Genomic DNA, 18,507 nt, shown 5'->3' with positions numbered 1-18,507 from the left:
TTAACTACCCCTGTTGTTAGCCTCTTAAATTGGGGGAGGGATGGTCTTATGACTCTACAGGCTCTTCTGGAGGGAAAATTCAGTTTACAGAGCATCCACATCCAAATCCCCAGAGCCACCTCCCATGGGTTCCAAGATTCAGATGTGTGGGGGTCTCTGTTGGAGATGAGCCCCTGCCCTTTTCACTTGTCTCTGCTTTGTTGCCTCCTCTGCCTTTCCCCTTGCCTGTCACAGATGGTGCAGAGCCAAACTCCAGCAAGCTTCTGGGGATCCCACTGACCGAGGAGCCGCAGCAGAGGTTGAAGTGGCAGGCACACCTGGAGTTCACACACAACCACGATGTGGGGGACCTTACCTGGGACAAAATTGAGGTCACGCTGCCCCGTTCAGACAAGTTGCGCACGCTGGTCCTGGCTGGCATCCCACACAGCATGAGGCCACAGGTGGGGGTGCTGGCCTGGCCCTACTGCCCAGTCACAGTGGGGGGATGTGGTGAGACACTAGTGTCTATTGGGGGTGGGGTTCCTCTCTGTCATGATGTGTTTTGAGCTTCTTGTCCCTTTTCCCCCAGCTTTGGATGCGTCTCTCTGGGGCTCTGCAGAAGAAGAGGAATTCAGAAATGTCCTACCGAGATATTGTGAAAAACAGCTCCAACGATGAAACCATTGCTGCCAAACAGGTGTGGACCCCGGCTTGTGCCCCCAGCCTTGTGCTCAGCATGGAGAAGTGTATGGCTTCCTGTGTGGGGGATACAAGGAGTCTTCCTAATGCCTTACAGTAGGGGCAGGGGCAGTTGGACTGGGCTGCATCTTTTAATTTGGTTAATTTTTTCTCCTCTTAAGAGATGGATTTGGGACTGAGTTCCCATGAGAAGTACTTTGCTGGCTAGCTTCAAGCTGTAATGGTTAAAGCACACATGGGGCAGACAAGTACCACTCAGACATAGTGTGTCCAGTGTGGATGTGTGTAGTGAATTGTGTGGATAAGAACACCTATGTACAAAGAGGGCAAGGGCAAGTCCTTTCATTGTAGTGCAGTGCCATGGCAGCAGGAACATCCCCATCTAAGGGGAAGCAGCTGCCTCCTCCGGTTTTGTTTTTTCCCCCTAAACCTAGAGGCTGAAAGGACAACTTGGAAGACTTCTGCCTCAGGTTACCAACTCCAGTCCAGCCCAGGTCATTGGCTAATAGTAGAAAGTCACTGCCACCCAGTTGGGGTTTGGTGGCCTGTCTGAAACAGGCTGTGAGGGGAGTGGGGGAGTGGCATGGATCCAGAGCCCACTGGATAAAGGCCCATACTGCAAAGAGGGCACTGACTGGCCATCTGGCACCTGTTCTCTGTAGTGAATCCATGGGCTCATGGTCATGGAGCATGAAGTCTCCCCTTGCCAGTAGAGGGTGTACCTCCATAGCTGAGTTTGGACACCTTGATGAGGGTGTCTGTGAGGCAGATGCCTTCTCCCTATCTGTGCTGTACCAGCCCTGGGGTGAATTACGGCTTTCAGGCTCCAGTAGATGCCAGGTCATCTTTCACTGGTACTGAATATACTTTGCGTAACTGTGGGGGAGGCAAGGATGTAGCCAGAGGGAGCATTGGGGAGGAGGTGACTGTTAATCTGATTACACTGGCCTGGTCTGTTTCTGACTGTGGTTGCTTGCCAGATCGAGAAGGACCTGCTTCGCACCATGCCCAGCAATGCCTGCTTCTCCAACATGAACAGCATCGGGGTGCCACGTCTGCGCAGGATACTCCGGGGGTTGGCCTGGCTCTACCCGGAGATTGGATACTGCCAAGGCACTGGCATGGTAATCCCACTTGCCTCGGCTCTGGGTGGTTTCATCAGGGTTGGTTCCTTCTACTGTAGGTGAGGTGGAGCAGAGGACTTAGGGCAGCAGATGAGGGAACGAGGATAACCAACCTTTCCTTGTGGGGAAGGGAAATTTGGAAGGAACTGTTCTGTGCTAATGGAATAACCTAATCCAGGGAAGGGTGTAATTGCATCAACTGGGGGATTTGGGTGGTCTGAGTATAATTGCAAAGGAGCTCTGACTGCAGTGAGGAAAAAAAATTCCACCAGTGAGAGAGACCAAAGCAGAGCTGCTGACCACTGATCAGAGAGTGAAAGAGGTTTCAGTCACCTAAACCCCAGACTTAGTCCACTTCTCCTGTGTAGGAAGGAGAGTGTGAGGGAGATGGTTCCTGTCCCCTGAAGTACCAATGAGCATCTCATTAGTGCAGGTGTGGTTGAATCTGTTGTCTCCCCTCCTGCTAGGTAGCAGCCTCCCTACTGCTCTTCCTGGAGGAGGAGGATGCCTTCTGGATGATGTGTGCTATCATCGAGGACCTGGTACCTGCCTCATACTTTAGCACCACACTCATGGGGGTGCAAACAGACCAGCGTGTGCTGCGTCAGCTCATCGTGCAGTACCTGCCACGGCTGGACAAGCTCCTGCAAGAGCATGACATTGGTAGAGTGGCTCTGAAAGCTATTACATTTCCTGACGGGTGATACCGGCAGGGCCTTGGCTTGTCTGTGTGGGCAGATAAGCAAGCCTTCTATCCTGTGTTGAAATGATGTGGCGGAAATCCCACAGCTGTGTTATTTCCCCTCTCTCCTCTAGCTGAATATGCCCAAGGCAATATTTCCTTAGTATGCATGTAGTGCTGTGCCAATGAAGTGAGTGCTGTTATCCCCATTTTACAGATGGGGATGCTGAGGTACAGAAAGGAGAGCAACTTGCCCCAAGGTCACCCAGCAAGCCAGTGACAGAGCCTGGGTAGAATCCAGGTCTCCCAAGTCCCGCTCCAGTGTTTTAAGCCATTGTTAAGCTGGTAGGGTGGGTGGCTCTGGGGAGCTCCCTTGTTCCCTGGTGAGCTGATCCCATGTGTCATGTTCCCTTTGTATGTTTATATCCACAGAGCTGTCCCTCATCACCCTCCACTGGTTCCTCACCTCCTTTGCTAGTGTTGTGCATATCAAACTGCTTCTGCGCATCTGGGACCTCTTCTTTTACCATGGCTCCCTGGTGCTCTTCCAGGTCACTCTGGGCATGCTCAGTATGAAGGTAACTACCCTCTCTTCTGCCTCTATCGATATACCAACTTGGCCTCCTTCCAAGAAGCAGAAGGGCACTAAGGTTGAGAACTCTCTGGATCTGGTTTGGGTGTTACCTCCAGTGGCTGGCAGAAGCAAGCAAATCTGGTGACATGTTTGGGTTCCTGTTAGGCCAGTCAGCAATCCCTTGTGTGAGATTAGGGGTTGGGGGGTGCTTCAGGCAAAAAGATGGCTTCTCTTTCCTTCTCCCTCCCCTCCCCCCCCCCAACCCCTCTGTGCCCCATTTTCTCTGCTCCCTCCCTCTGACTCCAAAATGGAGACTTATCCCATCCTTCCTATTTCAGGAGAGCTCTGAGTTTCTCATTGGTTTTAAATGGAGATGTAAAAACAAAGTCCAGACACTTAGGGCTTCAGCCGAGGATTCTGCGTGCTGTTCACAGAAGTCAGAGGCTTAGCTTTGTTGGGCAATTACATGTGGTTATCCTAACCTGGCGGTTGCACTTAATTAGCTGCAGATGGGAAGAGTTTATTCTGTAGCTGCTGAGTGCTGCTGTTGTCATAGCTTCTTTGTTTCATACTGCCCCCACCCACTAAGGTAGCTGTATTTCAGTAGTGGGTGAAGCGATTCTTGCAGGTATGCTTAGTAACATGCTCTGAGATGCTTTATTTTGAAAGCCACATGAATGGCATGAGGAGATGCAGCTGTCTCCTGATTCAGGCAGTCTGGATTTCTTCCTAATATAACCATTTAAGAAGGTACCTAGTTACTACTGGGCTAGGTTGCCTGCTTGAGCTGTGCCCTGAGGGGTCTGCTGAATATCCTCCTCTTATGAGAGTGGCTGACTTGCTCCATGTGTCATATGGATAGTGACTTTTTCTTTCCACTCCTGCAGGAAGATGAGCTTATCCAGTCAGAGAACTCTGCATCCATCTTCAACACGCTGTCAGACATCCCATCACAGATTGAGGACGCAGACGTGCTGCTGCGGGAGGCCATGCGTGTTGCGGGCTCGCTGACGGATGTAGCAGTGGAGACCCAGCGCCGCAAGCACCTGGCTTACCTCATTGCTGACCAGGGGCAGCTGCTCAACCCCAGTGCCGCTGTCAATAATATCTCCAAGGTGAGTGTGTGGGGTCTTCCCTGCCCCTGCAGTCTGGAGTTCCAGATTCCCTTTATAGCACTGCCTTCTGGGCTCAATGGCCCTCTGCTGTCTGCCCATGCAAGGCCATCCTGCGTCAATTGGCTTTAGCTCCAGGATAAACTTCCCTGCTCCTGCTGCCTCCATCTATGTCTTGCAGAGGATGGGAAGGGGGGAGTGCTATGATCAGGCTGAGAGGATCACCAACCTTCACTTTTCTTCCTGCCAAAGTTCCTGCATGCTGGCATGGTCACAACACTTCCCATGCCAGGCACATCCCATGTGAGAAGGACCTGCATAGCTGGCAAAAAAAGCAGAAAATACTGACTTTTTAAATACAGAATGAATTAATTTATTGCTGCAATAACCTAGCAAGACGTTCCCTCCCCTCCCTGTCTGCAGCTGGTACAGGGCTCTTTTCTGTGCTCTGTCCAGTCCTGTTCTGAGTGTCTCCACAGGGATCATTAGGTCAGTTGCTGTTCGCATGAGTCCTGATACCCTCATTCTGTTCCCAGTCCTGCTGTCCAGGTCTGCCCTGACCCGTTCCCCTCCTTCCATGCTGTTTTACACCTTTCGGATATTTCCTTGCAGCCACTCTGTTCCCCTGAGACACTCCCACCCTTCTGTGGCCAGTCTGCCTGAGCCAAGTTCTCTTAATCTTTCCTCACGTGTCCATTTTGTCTTGCTCTTCCCTCCCCTACTCAGATTGTGCGGCGCAGGACCCAGCGCAGGAAATCTGGTATCACCTCGCTGCTGTTTGGTGAGGACAAACATATGCCTTGAATGTTGTGGTGGGGGTAGTTGTGATGTCAGGGGCAAGGGTGAGAAAGAGAGAGGAGCCTAAAGGGAGTGGTTGAATATAGGGAAGAGAAATGGGTGAGCCTCAGCCTGAAGTTCTGGAAAGAGAGGAGAAGAGAGAATGGGGAGGGGGAAGGGAGTTCAGAGCTTGCTGCAGGATGTCCAGTGTTGCTTGTGGAATCTGAACATGCAGCCCATGAGTATCCATACCCCAGCCTGGTCTGTGATCTCAACTCTAAGCACTCATTTTAATTTTCATTGCTGGTGAACTAAGTCAACATACAGCTATCATGCTTCCACTAAGGAAAAATTGACACAAGTAAAGGGTACGATTGTGCATGCACTTAAGAGCTGTTGCTACTTCCAAATGTCTGCAAACCTCCCAGCATGAGTGTGATTTATCAACTTTTTTCCTCCATAAGATATACAGTAAAAGCTGTGTTATCTGGCACTTTACCCTCCAGAATGGTCTATTAACCAGCATGCTGATCAACGTGGCAAAAACGAAACCACCTGTCGATAGACACAGCAAAAGCAAAACCGGAAGTCCCACTATGGCACTTCCGGTTTCATTGAGTCCTACTTCTTCCTCGTGCCACGGCCCGGGGCAGAGCAGTCTGTGTGGGGCCCCCCTCCCTGTCCCCCGGCACACTGACGCCAGGGAGTGAAAGCCCTGGCGTGCCAGATATGGCGGGAGGGGTGGTGGCCTGAACAGGCAAAGATGCCTCTCAGATAACCAGCATATTAGATTAACTGGAACCCCCCTCCCACCCCATTCCCCATGGATGCCAGATAACAGAGCTTTTACTTTGGGAGGAAAAAGCCACATTTCAAATCAGGGCAGATTCCCCCTGCCCCATCTAAAAGTTTAAGAAAGGGGCCTGAATTTTGTGTGGGTAAATTGGTCTCCATGTCATTTGATTTCTTGAGTTTTATTGGCTCTTCCAGTCTTATGAGTAGCATTAAGTGTGGATCCTGCTGGCTTTGCTGGAAAATGCCTTTTACAAATTTTCAGGGAGGCTAATAGTAAACTCCAAGGATTGTAGAGCATTGCTTACAGATAAACTAGGGTAAAAGAGTAAAAGAGCAGTACGTAAAGTCAAGCACTCAAAAGCTAATCAATGCCAGAAGGTCACTTGTGTGACCTTAATTCAGCCTCCTGTGTGTATGTATTGTGATGCGGTTCTTAATTACATGGTCTCATGCTGTGCTTTCCACAGATCCCTGCTTCATTCAGTGCACAGGGTGAATGCTGCTCACTTAATGGGTTTCTTTTTCTCTTTTGTTCAGTAGGTGGCCCCAGTTCGTCTCTACTGCATGCTTTTCCAGCCTTGCTCTGACAGCAGACTTACTGATTTCCTCCTGGGCTTTTTTGCAGTGCTCCTCATTAAACCTTCCTGCTGCTTTTCAAACATTAAATTATTTTAATCATCAGAGTCTCCCTGCTAGTTGAGGGGCTCCTGTCACTCCATTTGAGAGATGGAGAACGTGGGCACAGAGACATTAAGGTCTTGGTTGTTGAAAGTACAGCTCCACTAATTTCGGCTTTGCAGTGATGAGTGCTCAGCACTTTTGCAAGTCAGACTCAACATACCTCATGTTGGGCACCCCATAAATGAGGCTCGTGCTGTTAAAGACCCATGGGAAACACCTATGGAGTGACTTATTTAGCCTTAATGGGAACTGTGTAGCAGAAGCAGGCTTAGCATCTGGGCAGCATTCATCTGGCTCAACCGCAGAACCATCCTTCCTCTTCCCACTGTTCCTTGCCTAGTTTCACTATGCACCAAACAGGCCAGAGGACATGAAGTTATCCTTCCTATTTGGGCAGGCATTTGGCAGATCGACCTAATCTGGGGTATCATTTTTGGAAGCTTTTTTTTTCATATTCTGTTCTACTTCTGTTAGTTTGTCTCTTGCTGTAAGCTGCTCTGAGCCCTTGTTGGGAAGGGCAGTGTAGAAATCTAATATGTAGTAATACATAAGCACAAAGGGGGCTGAATCAAGGTTGCAACCCTGGTGTATTCATTCTGGCACTTCTCCACTGCTGAACATTGGATGTTTTCATGGACTGAAATGTTTAGCTCCACCATGCAGACTCCTGCCACTGGGGATACTGCAGTAACTGACAATAGTAGCAGGCTGTCATTTTCTGTGTAGAGGGGGCTGATGCACATGTTTTGCCAGGGGTTTTTACAGCTGCTTGAGGACAACTGGAGTCCCAAGTTGTCTCACTGCTGGACTCTGCTGTGGGTTCTGATGGGAGTGTGCTCTAGCAGTTACAGACCCTTCCTGGACATGGTAATAGTTATGGATAGGAGAGTCCACCATTATCCTGGCCCATTCTGCCCCTCCCATCTTCCCCTCAGTCGCAGTTCCTCCCCCACTTGAGTTCCTGGTACCCCCTATATTTCCCTCCCTCATCCCTGACCCACACATGTGCATATACCAGGTTCAGGTCCTCTCCTTTTCTCTCCAGTGAGGCTATCGCCCTTCTTCTCCTCAGTGCTCCAGCACCAGCAAGGAAAACACTTGTGCAGTAGCATGGGTTGCTTCTGCTGCTAAACTCAGACAGTAGCTGTTGCAGGGAAACTGCAAAAGGTCATTCACATCTGCATGGTTCCACTGCAGCAATTGAGGCAACTGGGCAGTACGGCCACAACTGCTGAAGGCAACGCATGAGCCAGCAGAAGGCACAGGCGTGACTGCATGCACCTGCTGTTGGTTGCCCAGCAGTGACAGGTGCCACCTTTGGTTAGGAGAGGTGGTGTTCTGCCAGCTGAAACGAGGGGTTCTGCCACCGCAGAACAACTTGGAGGGCCATGTGCATACAGGTTTGCCAGCAGAACAGTAGTTCTTTCAGCAAAGCCATGCAGTGCAGACCAGGCATGGTTACTGTGCCTGGTCCCATGGTGCTACCTCCTTCCGTGACAGCATCTGAGAGAAACTTTCAGAGAATCCTGTAAATCCCCTGAAGCCCCAGGGGTGGAGCTGCTCATACAGACAGAATTTTTAGATAATTTAGCAGCCTCTCTAAGGAATCTCTACTGAGCATGTGAGGACTGAAGCCTTCAAAGACTTGTAACCAACGTCAAAGGAGCTACAAGGCTCCTTCCTGCTGGGTCCTATTCCAGGTTCTCTTGGGGGCGTGTCAAGTAAAGTTGCCCCACTCCCTCCCAGAGTCTGTCCTATTGAGTATTTTCATTAATAATTTGGAGGATGGAAGTGAGTGAACACTTGACAAATTTGCAGATGCCATAAAGCTGGATGGAGTGGCTGAATGGGATTGAGAAGCAGAATGATCTTGATAAGCCCAGAGAAGGCCCTGTATCTATATGGGTTTATTCAGACTCTTAATTCTTACAGGTTTTCATGTTAAAAAAAATGATTAACAATGTATTTATTTACTACAAGGGTGTTAAACATGCAGGCTGGATTTAAATGATGACAGAGCAGTGTCATCCCACCTGTGGGGCTCCTGGAGGTTTCAGGAATTTGGGGAGAAGGTCTGCTGCTAAAATCTGGGGTATGGAACCCCACAAGACACGCTTTTTGGCAGCAGGGGGTAAGCAATGGTTGTGTTGACCCCGCAGCTCTTTGACAGTGCTTGCTCTACCGCCAAAAGCAGATGGATCCAGGTTTGGCATGTGAGGAGCCCATGATCTGGTTCTGTCTCAAAAGGCCAAACCAGTTGGACACCCCTGATTTACCAGGTGAAAATATTGTAGTTGGGATTAGTGTGGCTGCATTTGGATGGGAATTGGAATTCATATACAAATGTGAAAAAAAATCTGGAAATGTGTTTCCTTATTAAATAAAACTGCCTTTAAATGTGCTTGGCACACTAGTTAATCAAAATGTCGTTTTCCATTTAAAATTGATTTGGGCAGCAAAGGAGGTATCTCTTGCGGATAGGGAATTGATCAATAATATCTGGTAAACACAAGCCAGACTTCAAAAGTATTTAGGTGCCTTTAGAAAGGAGCCCAGTGGAATGTAAAGAAGTGCCTGATTCCTGTTTAAATCTATGCATGTGAGAGGCCCGTGAAGACGCTTGGAAAAATCCCAGAAGGTGCCTCTTGGCATCTGTTGGTGTTTATGCACCTCTGGGAAATCTGAACCCACATTCCTCTTGGAACGTATAGGTCGTCTTCTCTTCCTCCCATCTTTTAGTTCATAGCTTGGGAATTGAAAAAGCAGAAGGAAAGCTTGTTTTTCCTCTTCCAGTCGGTTTCTCTACTCTGAATGAGTTAGTCCATAGGAGAAGTTAGTCTTTGCACCTGCAGGCTGTTCTGAAACCAAAAGGAAGCAAGCCTGGAGCCTCTCTGTTCAACAGAAACTGAAAGTACTTGCACTCAGAATAATGAAAATAATAGTAATCAGGCCTTGGTGAGACGCAAAAGAACATGGATACCTAACGTAGTGCACAACTGGTGTGGCATGCATCTGCAGCTTGACTTGGCTTCAGAAGTGAGGCATTTTCCTACTGATCCTGTGTATTGTTAAAAAAGCAATATCCTTCTCCTCCAATTTTAATGAATTAAGCACGTTGATTTAAGCGTAGGCCCTAACGACAGGCTGTCAGCACTTCTATTTTAATTTATATGAAAAACATGGCTTGGCTGTGTGTGTTTACCCTGGTCCTGTCCCTTGGTGCCAGGTGACGATGACCTGGAAGCGCTGAAGGCCAAGAACATTAAGCAGACCGAGCTGGTGGCTGACCTGCGTGAGGCCATCTTGCAGGTGGCGCGGCACTTCCAGTGTGTGGACCCCAAGAACTGCAGCATTGTGAGTGGGGACACCCTGTGGAGGCCTACATCTTCCACCCTTTCCTCGCTGCAGAGCCAAGGACATGCTCCTTGTCCAGGCCACGACTATCCAAGCCCCAGAAGAGCTACCAGGCCCAAGTGAGATCTGCCAAGGGCAGGGTCTTTGTGGATACCTTGGCCCTCCCAGGTGGAGGATAGAGTCATGCTTGTTCACAGGGTCAGGGAGAGCTAATCTGTCTGCCCCAGGGAGGGAGAAGATCTACGGTGGGTGGGGATGGGAACACCTGGCTCAGCATCTAGTCACCTGTACATCCAGTCACCTTCTTACTGTTTCTCTGTGCTTCTCTTCCATACCCCTTCACCCCTGTCCCCAGGATCTGACTCCAGACTACAGCATGGAGAGCCACCAGCGGGACCACGAGAATTATGTGGCCTGTTCTCGGAACCGTCGCCGCCGTGCCAAGGCCCTGCTGGACTTCGAACGCCATGATGACGATGAGCTGGGTTTCCGCAAGAATGATATAATCACAGTAAGTGGGAGGGGTTGGGATCCCCCCACTGTGATGCATCCTCTTTGTTCCCTTGCAAAGAGGTCACGCTATAGGCACTGGCCTCTAGCTACTGCTTGAGACCAAATGCTCCCCATAGCCCAGTCTCATCCATAGCTCTGGCAGGGTTTCAGTTTGTGTAGCCTGTTACTCTGACCTGAGTGGGAACTCTGGCCAGGCCAGGTGGGGTGCAGGATTTCCTTATGAACGCATGTGTGTTTTGGCCAGGACTGAATGCTTGTCAACCCTGCCCCTGTTGTAAAGCTCCCTCCCTCTTCAGTCAGTCCTGAGTGGTAGGCAGATGGAGTTTGAACTGGGAACCCAGTTTAACCCAATACACATTGCCCCAAGGGTGCTAATGGAGCTAGTCCTCTGGCACCAGCACTAGCAGCTCATGCTTTTTAGAGCTGGGGCTCTGAGGTTCAGCCTCTGGAGGTGACCAAATGAAGTTGTTGTTCCCACCAGGTCTGGTCTGCCTGTAATGAAAATTGGCTGGTGACTTGAAGTTCAGGTGTTCAGGCCCCTGCCCGCCTTTGACAGCTGAGGACAAAGCAGTTTCCCACACTGCATGCACCCTCTCTCTCTGCCTCTGCCAGCCCCATTCTCGTGGCAAGACCCCCCCCACCCCCCCCAAACACCCCCACCCCTTGGGCAGGGGGAGCCAGGTAGTTCTCAGATCTTTGTCTCCTTGCTAGCGCTCTTCAACGTGCTCATGTTACAAGTTGTCAGTGTCCCCTTTTTCCCCCTCCTCCTTTCAGATCATCTCCCAGAAGGATGAGCACTGCTGGGTGGGGGAGCTGAATGGATTGAGAGGTGAGAATGGCTGGGGCTAGGGTTTCCAGGCAATGGGGACAGGCTCCAGAGCTGGTGGGACTGGGAAGCTGGTGTGACACAGGGCTGTGCCTGCAGTGAGAGCTCTCCCATCCCTCTCCCAGAGGGCTGCATGGGTTTGCTTTGCACACAGTTCTCAGCATTGCAGCCAAAGAGTGCAGGTCCTGGGGGGGCTGTAACTGCCTGGGAATGCACATTTGCTCTGCTGCACAGGAGGTGTGGGTGGGGACACAGGCTTGGGTTGCGGGGGAGTCGTCTTGCTGGTTACTTCCTACAGAGGCAGCAGGTTTTACAGCTAGAGTGGAGGCTGCCCATGCTGCTTGTTGGCAGAATGTCCTATAATGACCTCTTCTTTGCAGCTGTCCTGATTTCCTGAGCCCAGGCTGATTTGATCCCAGAGCTTATTTTTCTTCTCAGGCTGGGCTCCCAGCCTGCTCCAAGGGCCACAAGAACCAAGTTCCTTTGTCCTCCCACTTTCCCTTCCTCCCTCTCTCAGCCTGCTGCTTCTCTAGGGTTCAGTATGTGCCTGCATAAGGATTTCCTAAAGTCTGTCTCAAGCTGATCCCTGTGTCTGCTTCACATAGGTTGGTTTCCTGCAAAATTTGTGGAGATGTTGGATGAACGGAGTAAAGAGGTAAGCACTGCTGTATCTTAAATGTCATCCTGGAAACCTCTTAGCCTTTCTTCCTACAAGCCATGCATGCCATTGCCCCTTTAGGCTGGTTGGTGGCTGAAACTCTGCTTTTCTCAAACGCTCAAGGACCAAACAAAATTGTGGCCAGGTGGCACTTAATGTCCATAAGTATTTGCTGAACATCCACGTAAAGGATAGAGAAAATTGGTAGCCCACAGGGTGTGGGATGGGTGAGAGTCCAGTGCAGTGACCAAGGTCCCTGGAACTGCACTTGCAGCTCCCAGCTAACCTGAGGGGAGGGAGGGGAACCCTGAAAATTGCCAGATACCAATTGAGTGCGTCAGTGCAGATCATGCCAATGTGGCCGCACAGGCGCCTCATGCATGCAAGGCTGAATTCTTTCACACAGCACCATTATCTTGGGCTCCAGGTGTACCCAGTGGCCATCTTGCACTCCATGCAAGGCCATAGAGGTCAATGCAGGATCTTCCTCAGTAAGTGCCCTTCCTGCTTGGCAGCGAGAAGGAGGTGGGAGAGACCCCACTGAACATAGCACTGACTGATCACAGCCAGACAAAACCAGTTCCTGCAGCCATGAAGGCTGATGGTGCTGAGAGCTGCAACGCTAGTTTGGTACCAGCCTCAGCCCTCGTTATCACAGCACCAACACTTGTGCCTGGAGGCAGCTGAGGGAAAGGCCAAACACAGTCCAGACATGACTCCAAACAGAGATGTAGGAGAAGTGGGAGTATCATTCTGGCACAGGCAAACCTTCGAGAGTCCCCAGTAGACTGGCACCAGGTGACTGGGTACCGTGAACACACAGCAAAGACACCAAAACCAATCAAAAGACCAAAGGGCACATGAAAACCTCTTTGGGGCAGGGTTTGCAGGGAGAAGCACAGGCAATGTCAGCACCAGGCTGTAGGTATTGCTCCATTCAAGGAATACCATTCCTCACAACGGGGGACCTTCCCCACAAGGCACCAGCCCAGCACAGGTGTAAGTGGCAGCCCCAGCAGTACCTCAGCGCACCACCCTCTCCTTGAGCATCATCATCCTGTGCGTCTCATAGCCGGTCTCCTCCTGGAGACCCAAGTCCCCAGTGATACTGCTGCTGAGAGTACTGACATGGGGTCCTGAGGCCTGCACCCAAGGAAGAGGGGCAGTGGCAGTTCTGCCCCCATTTCCACTGAAGGAACCTCATTACCTCCAAATGAGGCAGTCCAGCCAGCCTCGGCACCAGCAGCCAATGGTGTAGGGATCTCGGTGGAGACCCTGGATAGAGTGGTGACCATTATTCCAATTTTTCCAGTTCTCTCCAATTCTTTGACCTCCTAACTGTGCCAGCCTCTGCCAGGCTTTCCCTTCTCATGGGTGAAGCAGATCTGGTCACAGTGCTTTGGCAGATCTCAGCCAGTGTTCAGCCTGTTTCCAAGAGGGAGGAGAAATCCTCCTGAGCAGTCTTCCCCTCCCACCCCCACTCCATTTTTTGACCATGTCTCTGTCCTTCCAAAGTCTGGGTCCTTAGTGGTTGCAGTGGTGCAGAGAAATCCAGGCCAACAGAAGGCGTGTGCCAGGAAAGAGAGAACAGAAGAAAGGTTCTGTTCATGCACAAAGCCCATAGGTCTTGCTGAACTTGGTGGCAGACTTTCAAGCCCTGTCTACCTAACGTGGAGGAGGATGACTCCTTTCTTATCCAAGCAGCTTGAGGACACCTGGGAGGAGCTGATGGAAACTGAACAAGAAGGGCCAGGCAGCTTTCAACACTGCTCTGCAGGCAGCCATCCACAACCTCCCATCCAGGGACTGATGGTGCATTCCCCTTCCTTGAAGGGTTTGGGTCCATCCTCAGATCTGTGAAGTTTTACTCTCCACCGTCCTACTGGAAGCCCTACAAATACCAATCCCGTAGGCCCAGGACAGACAACCAGATCATCAGCAATGCAAATAGTTCTGTTACCAGAGGCAACTCCTGACATCTGTCTCCTCCATAAGTCTCTCACCATCCTGTCAGCCAAGCTCCAGATTTGACAGAAATTTCAGAAGTCGGCAACAGCCTTTGGGAGCTGCCTTGCCTCCTACCCCATACCACATTGCTGAGTGTAATACTGCCTCTGGTGCATGGGTGTTGGATAATGGCTAGTCCACAGCTTGCTCTCCATTTCTACTCTAGTGCCTTTCAATTTGCAAAAGTTTTCTCTCAGACCCTGTGGTGCAAAGGGCTTTGTTGCCTCACCCAGCAGTGGCCCAAACAACTCTGCAGGAGTACAAGACACTGCTGTGTCCTTATCCCAAAAAAAGAAAACGCAGAGAAGGGTCTATCTCCTGTCCCAGACCTTAGGAAACTAAACGCATCCACTTGCCTCAGATTCAGGGTGGCAACACTTGCCTCGATCTCCAGGCTCAGGGCTCTGCTGATTCATGGGCTTCCCATATAGCTAGCCAGCTACCCAGTCCACAGGAAGTTCATGGAAGTCCTGGTGAGTGTGTATCATTACCAGCGCAAGGTGCTATAACTCAGACACCCCATGACATAGGGAAAGTAACTTCAAAATACTCCTGTTAGCAGCAACCCACCTAAGGAGGGAAGACACTGACCTCTGCTATTGGGCCAGTTGGCTGATCAGAGGCAGGTTACGAATGGAGACAGCAAGCCAGTCTCATCCCTTTTCTGTTGCCTGGGACTACTAGCAAAGCCACGCTCGAGACTGCACACCACTTAGATCCAGGACTCTACATGTTACATGAGTGGAGCTAAATCATTCAGGCTGTCATCCTGTCTCTCTTTGGCTGTAGAAGGCAGTTCAAAAGGCCACCCTGTCTCTTCAGAAAAAATCACAAAGAGCATCTTGTGAGCTCTTGGTGTTGCCAACTGCTTAGCGTTCCTCTCCCACCGGGCATTGAAACAAGGGACAAGCTTCTGACCTACCAGTATTTCTTACCCTTGCCAGTGTCAAGGTGGTCCAAGGGAATGACCTGCTGACATTGTCAAAGGCTGTGCCTTGGCCTCAACTGCTAGGTCAGGTGCCATGTTCAGGAGAGCTGTATTCCAGTTCCTATTCAGCTGATGAATCTGGAACTCCTTGGTCCCACCATTCAGGCTGATTTATCCTTTGAATGAGAGGCAAGGGTTTTGTAGGTTGATATCTTCTATTGGACCAACTATGGGATGTAGCTTTCTTTGGGGAAAAAGCTTTCAAATACAAGCCATTCTTCCTCAGGTGTCTGATCTCAGGGAGCCAGGCTATGCAGGGTGATATCTTTTATCAGACCAACTAAGAAATCCTTGCCCCTTGCATAATTTCTGGACCATCACAGCAACAACATCACTCTTACACTCCCATAACATCCTTTAAGGAAAGATGAAGCCTCCTACCATTGCTGAGGTCCTCTGAAATGTTGCAATCAACGTGGATTCTATAATCCATTTTCACTCTTGGGTTTGAAGTGTGCTGCTGCCACAGTCTTTGAATTGTAAGGAGGCTGAAAGAGCCGCATGGGAAGGTATACGAGCTTCCAATAAAAATGGCAATTCCAAAGACTCCGGTATGGCACAGGTGAGGCCACTTCACACCTACAGTAGATCCCCAGTGATTGAAATACCCTGGAGAAGCACATTTACTGCAGGGAGGTCACCACTCATTTCACCAAAGTGAACAAATACCTCCTCATGACTGCGGTGAGGTTGGGGCATCTCATTCCCTCACCTTTTGCAGATGGGGATGTGAGGCGCAGAGGTGAAGTGACTGTGTAGGGCAAAGATTTGAACCTGCTTCTCCTGACTGCCAGTCCATGGGTGCTTAAAGCCTAAGAGCATCGGGGCAGGGACCCTGCCTCCTAGTGTGTGAGAGCTTGGGGAGAGAGGGAGGAAGCTGGGGAGAAGCAAGCCTTAAAAAGTTCAGCCTGCATACCACTGACCCTCTACCTCCTAACACCCCAGGCTTGCTAGTCAGGCACTGGCATTTTTCAGTACAAGGTCTGAGCCCCAGGGAGGGTCAGGGAAGCTTTTGGTCCTGGGACTGCTGGCTGGAAGCTGGGCCAGGGTGCGTTTGGGTGCAGGTTGTGTGGGAAGGAAGGCCACATGCACATCTGATGAGCAGTTTGGCCAAGTGCACATCTCTGCTTATCTTTGAGATGCTCAGTGTCAGCTCCTTTCGTTCTCTAGTACTCCGTCGCCGGGGACGATTCAGTCACAGAGGGGGTGACGGACTTGGTCCGAGGGACGCTCTGTCCAGCGCTGAAGTCCATATTTGAGCATGGGCTAAAGAAGCCATCACTGCTGGGAGGACCCTGCCATCCCTGGTTATTCATTGAGGAGGTGAGAAGGGTGTTCGGGGGAGCTATTAGGCCAAGAGAGAAGGGGAAAGTGGGGCTCTGACCTGGGAGGATCACAAGATAGCAGCCTTCTTACAATCTTCCTCTCCACTGGGTTGCAAGGTGCATCTCTGCTGTTACCTGGGCGGGATGGTGCTGGGAGGTTGTCCAACTGTCCATGAGGGCTGGGGTGGGCACTGGGCTCTTGCGGCACTGACTGTCCCATTCCTGCCAGGCTGCCAGCCGGGAGGTGGAGAGGGACTTCGACTCTGTGTACTCACGCCTTGTGCTCTGCAAGACTTACAGGTGAGGCCACCGTTGTCACACAGAGAGCCAGGTCCACCTCCATTCCCAAGTCCGCCCTGCCAAACCCTTGCTGCCCTCTCCTCTGGGAAGCTCGTGCCTTCCTCCTGGGGAACCAGTGGGTTCCCTCTTCTGAAAAAGCAGGGCTGTGCGGTGCTAGGTGGCTCTTCTGGTCTGGGACTGGTGCGTTGGTTTTGTCCCCATGCGCTGTGGCTGTGCCTGCCGTTGGCACCATCTAGAACTGCAGCCACCCTTGGTACCATCCAGGGGCTGCTGCTCCTCCCACCCCTGTCCCTGCAGGGTGCTTGTGCTGGGCAGGTGTCTTGCCCACCTCAGGGCATGGCTGGCCGGGAACCATGAGCTGGGCTTCTGCTCTAATTTTTTTTGGTCTTTTTTGTAGGCTGGATGAAGATGGCAAAGTCCTCACTCCAGAGGAGCTGCTCTATCGAGTGAGTAGGTGCCCCTGCCCCCGGGAGGCTTCTGTGAAGAGACCTTAAATGGCTGCTCTGGTCCCACCAAGAGCCCAGAGCTCCTGCCTTGCCAGCCTCTGGCAGGAGGTGGTGCCCCAGGGGAGGCTGTGGGGGAGGCACAGGCAGGCGTGGGGATCCCATCCCATTCCCTCTTGCGAGAAGGTGTTTGCGGGGCTGGTGGGAAGCTCTGGCTTCCAGGGGGTCGTGGGTCCTCCGGCCCTGGCAGCAGAGAGATGATGGGGAGAGCCAGCCCCAGGATGCTGGGTCACGGCAGCTGCCCTGTCACAGCCTGGGCCCCAGGGAAGGGGGTAATGGGCCCCTCTCCTCCCGCAGGCAGTGCAGTCGGTGAACATGACGCATGACACCGCGCATGCCCAGATGGACGTGAAACTTCGCTCCCTCATCTGCGTGGGACTCAAGTGAGTCATGGAGCCCTAGGACCCCCTCGGAGCTGCTTGTGCTCTGAGCTTGGGGCAGGCTACCAGGGGGGGAGGGGGTTGTGGAGAAAGGCTGGAAACCAGCCACTTCACGCATGGCCAAGCCTGCCCAAAATGGCCCCCAGCATTGGTGGCTACAGGGCACGGGACTGTGGTTGGTTCCTTATTGTCAGGTGCATTGGCCCAGCCCCTGTGGGCTCAACTGAACAGCTCCCTGGGCAGCCAGCTCCCATGTGGGGAGGAGGCACCTTGTGGGCCAGAGACTGGGTAAGGAGCTAGGTTGCCCCCCAAAGTGGCCGGGCTCCTTCAGTAGCTACTTGTAACCCCCTGCAGTGAGCAGGTGCTGCACTTGTGGCTGGAGGTGCTATGCTCGAGCCTGCAGACAGTAGAGAAATGGTTTCACCCCTGGTCCTTCCTGCGCAGTCCTGGCTGGGTGCAGATAAAGTGTGAGCTCAGGTGAGTGTGCGCAAGGTCCCCCCTCCCCTGGCCCATGTGGATCTGCAGAGAAATGTCCTCGAGCCAGGCCCAGCCCAGCCCCTCCTTCCAGTGGTGGAAGCAGCACCTCCTATTTTGGGCTGCGTTACTGGTTAATGGGACTCTGGTCACTTCCTGAGCATCTGCGGGGTTGGGGAAGCTGCTGACCACAGACAGCTGAGTCTGATGTCATGGGGAGAAGCTGCCTCCATGTTCCCGAGGGCCTGGCAATGGGGTGGAGAAGTAGGAGGCTGCAGACTGGCCCCGTGGATCCTGCCAGAGAAGACTCATCTCTCAGGCTCAGCACATGGAAGGCCAGGCAGGGGGGTCCAGCACCAGGCTGAACAAGCACAGGGGCTGGCTGGGCAGGGGATGGTGGGGCAGGTTGGCTGTATGTCAGTGGCAGAACTGAAACGTGCCGCACCATCCCTCCTTCCCCTGTGAGCTGCGGTGGCTGCCTGTTTGTGGCTGCTGCTTTCCACCGGAGGCCCCTCCCAGCCAGGCCCTGCAGGATGCAAGCAGCAGGGTGTGGCCTGCTGGGAGGGAGCCGCTGGTTGCTGTCCTCAGCCCTGGCATGGGCTTGGCTGCCAAAGCTCCAAGCGGTGCCTTGTGTAACCAGGCAGGTCTGAGCGGCTGTGCAGGAGGAGCTCGGCCCCCTCATTGCTCTTGGGGTCAGTGAATGCATTGCAGCTGGTGCTGAGAGCACCTGGCCTGGGGGTGGAGCAGAGCCAT

General features: G+C 51.9%; 1 protein-coding gene across 4 annotated transcripts in view; it reads left to right on the top strand.

Annotated features, from left to right (window-relative positions):
- SGSM3 (small G protein signaling modulator 3) overlaps positions 1–18,507 on the top strand; it is a 32,668-nt gene that overhangs the window by 11,293 nt on the left and 2,868 nt on the right. For all 4 annotated transcript variants that reach the window (XM_025208887.1, XM_006027669.2, XM_006027668.1 and 1 more), the window contains 16 exons: positions 235–443; positions 572–679; positions 1,662–1,805; positions 2,273–2,468; positions 2,920–3,065; positions 3,949–4,176; positions 4,900–4,954; positions 9,653–9,780; positions 10,136–10,291; positions 11,068–11,122; positions 11,725–11,774; positions 15,943–16,095; positions 16,327–16,397; positions 16,795–16,843; positions 17,198–17,283; positions 17,635–17,757. In XM_025208887.1, the coding sequence (XP_025064672.1) occupies positions 235–443; positions 572–679; positions 1,662–1,805; positions 2,273–2,468; positions 2,920–3,065; positions 3,949–4,176; positions 4,900–4,954; positions 9,653–9,780; positions 10,136–10,291; positions 11,068–11,122; positions 11,725–11,774; positions 15,943–16,095; positions 16,327–16,397; positions 16,795–16,843; positions 17,198–17,283; positions 17,635–17,757 (1,957 nt within the window). The remainder of the gene's footprint in view (positions 1–234; positions 444–571; positions 680–1,661; positions 1,806–2,272; positions 2,469–2,919; positions 3,066–3,948; positions 4,177–4,899; positions 4,955–9,652; positions 9,781–10,135; positions 10,292–11,067; positions 11,123–11,724; positions 11,775–15,942; positions 16,096–16,326; positions 16,398–16,794; positions 16,844–17,197; positions 17,284–17,634; positions 17,758–18,507) is intronic.

This window comes from Alligator sinensis, unplaced genomic scaffold, assembly GCF_000455745.1.
Source record: "Alligator sinensis unplaced genomic scaffold, ASM45574v1 scaffold215_1, whole genome shotgun sequence".
Classification (NCBI taxonomy): domain Eukaryota; kingdom Metazoa; phylum Chordata; order Crocodylia; family Alligatoridae; genus Alligator; species Alligator sinensis.
This window is presented reverse-complemented; position numbering and strand designations above follow the sequence as displayed.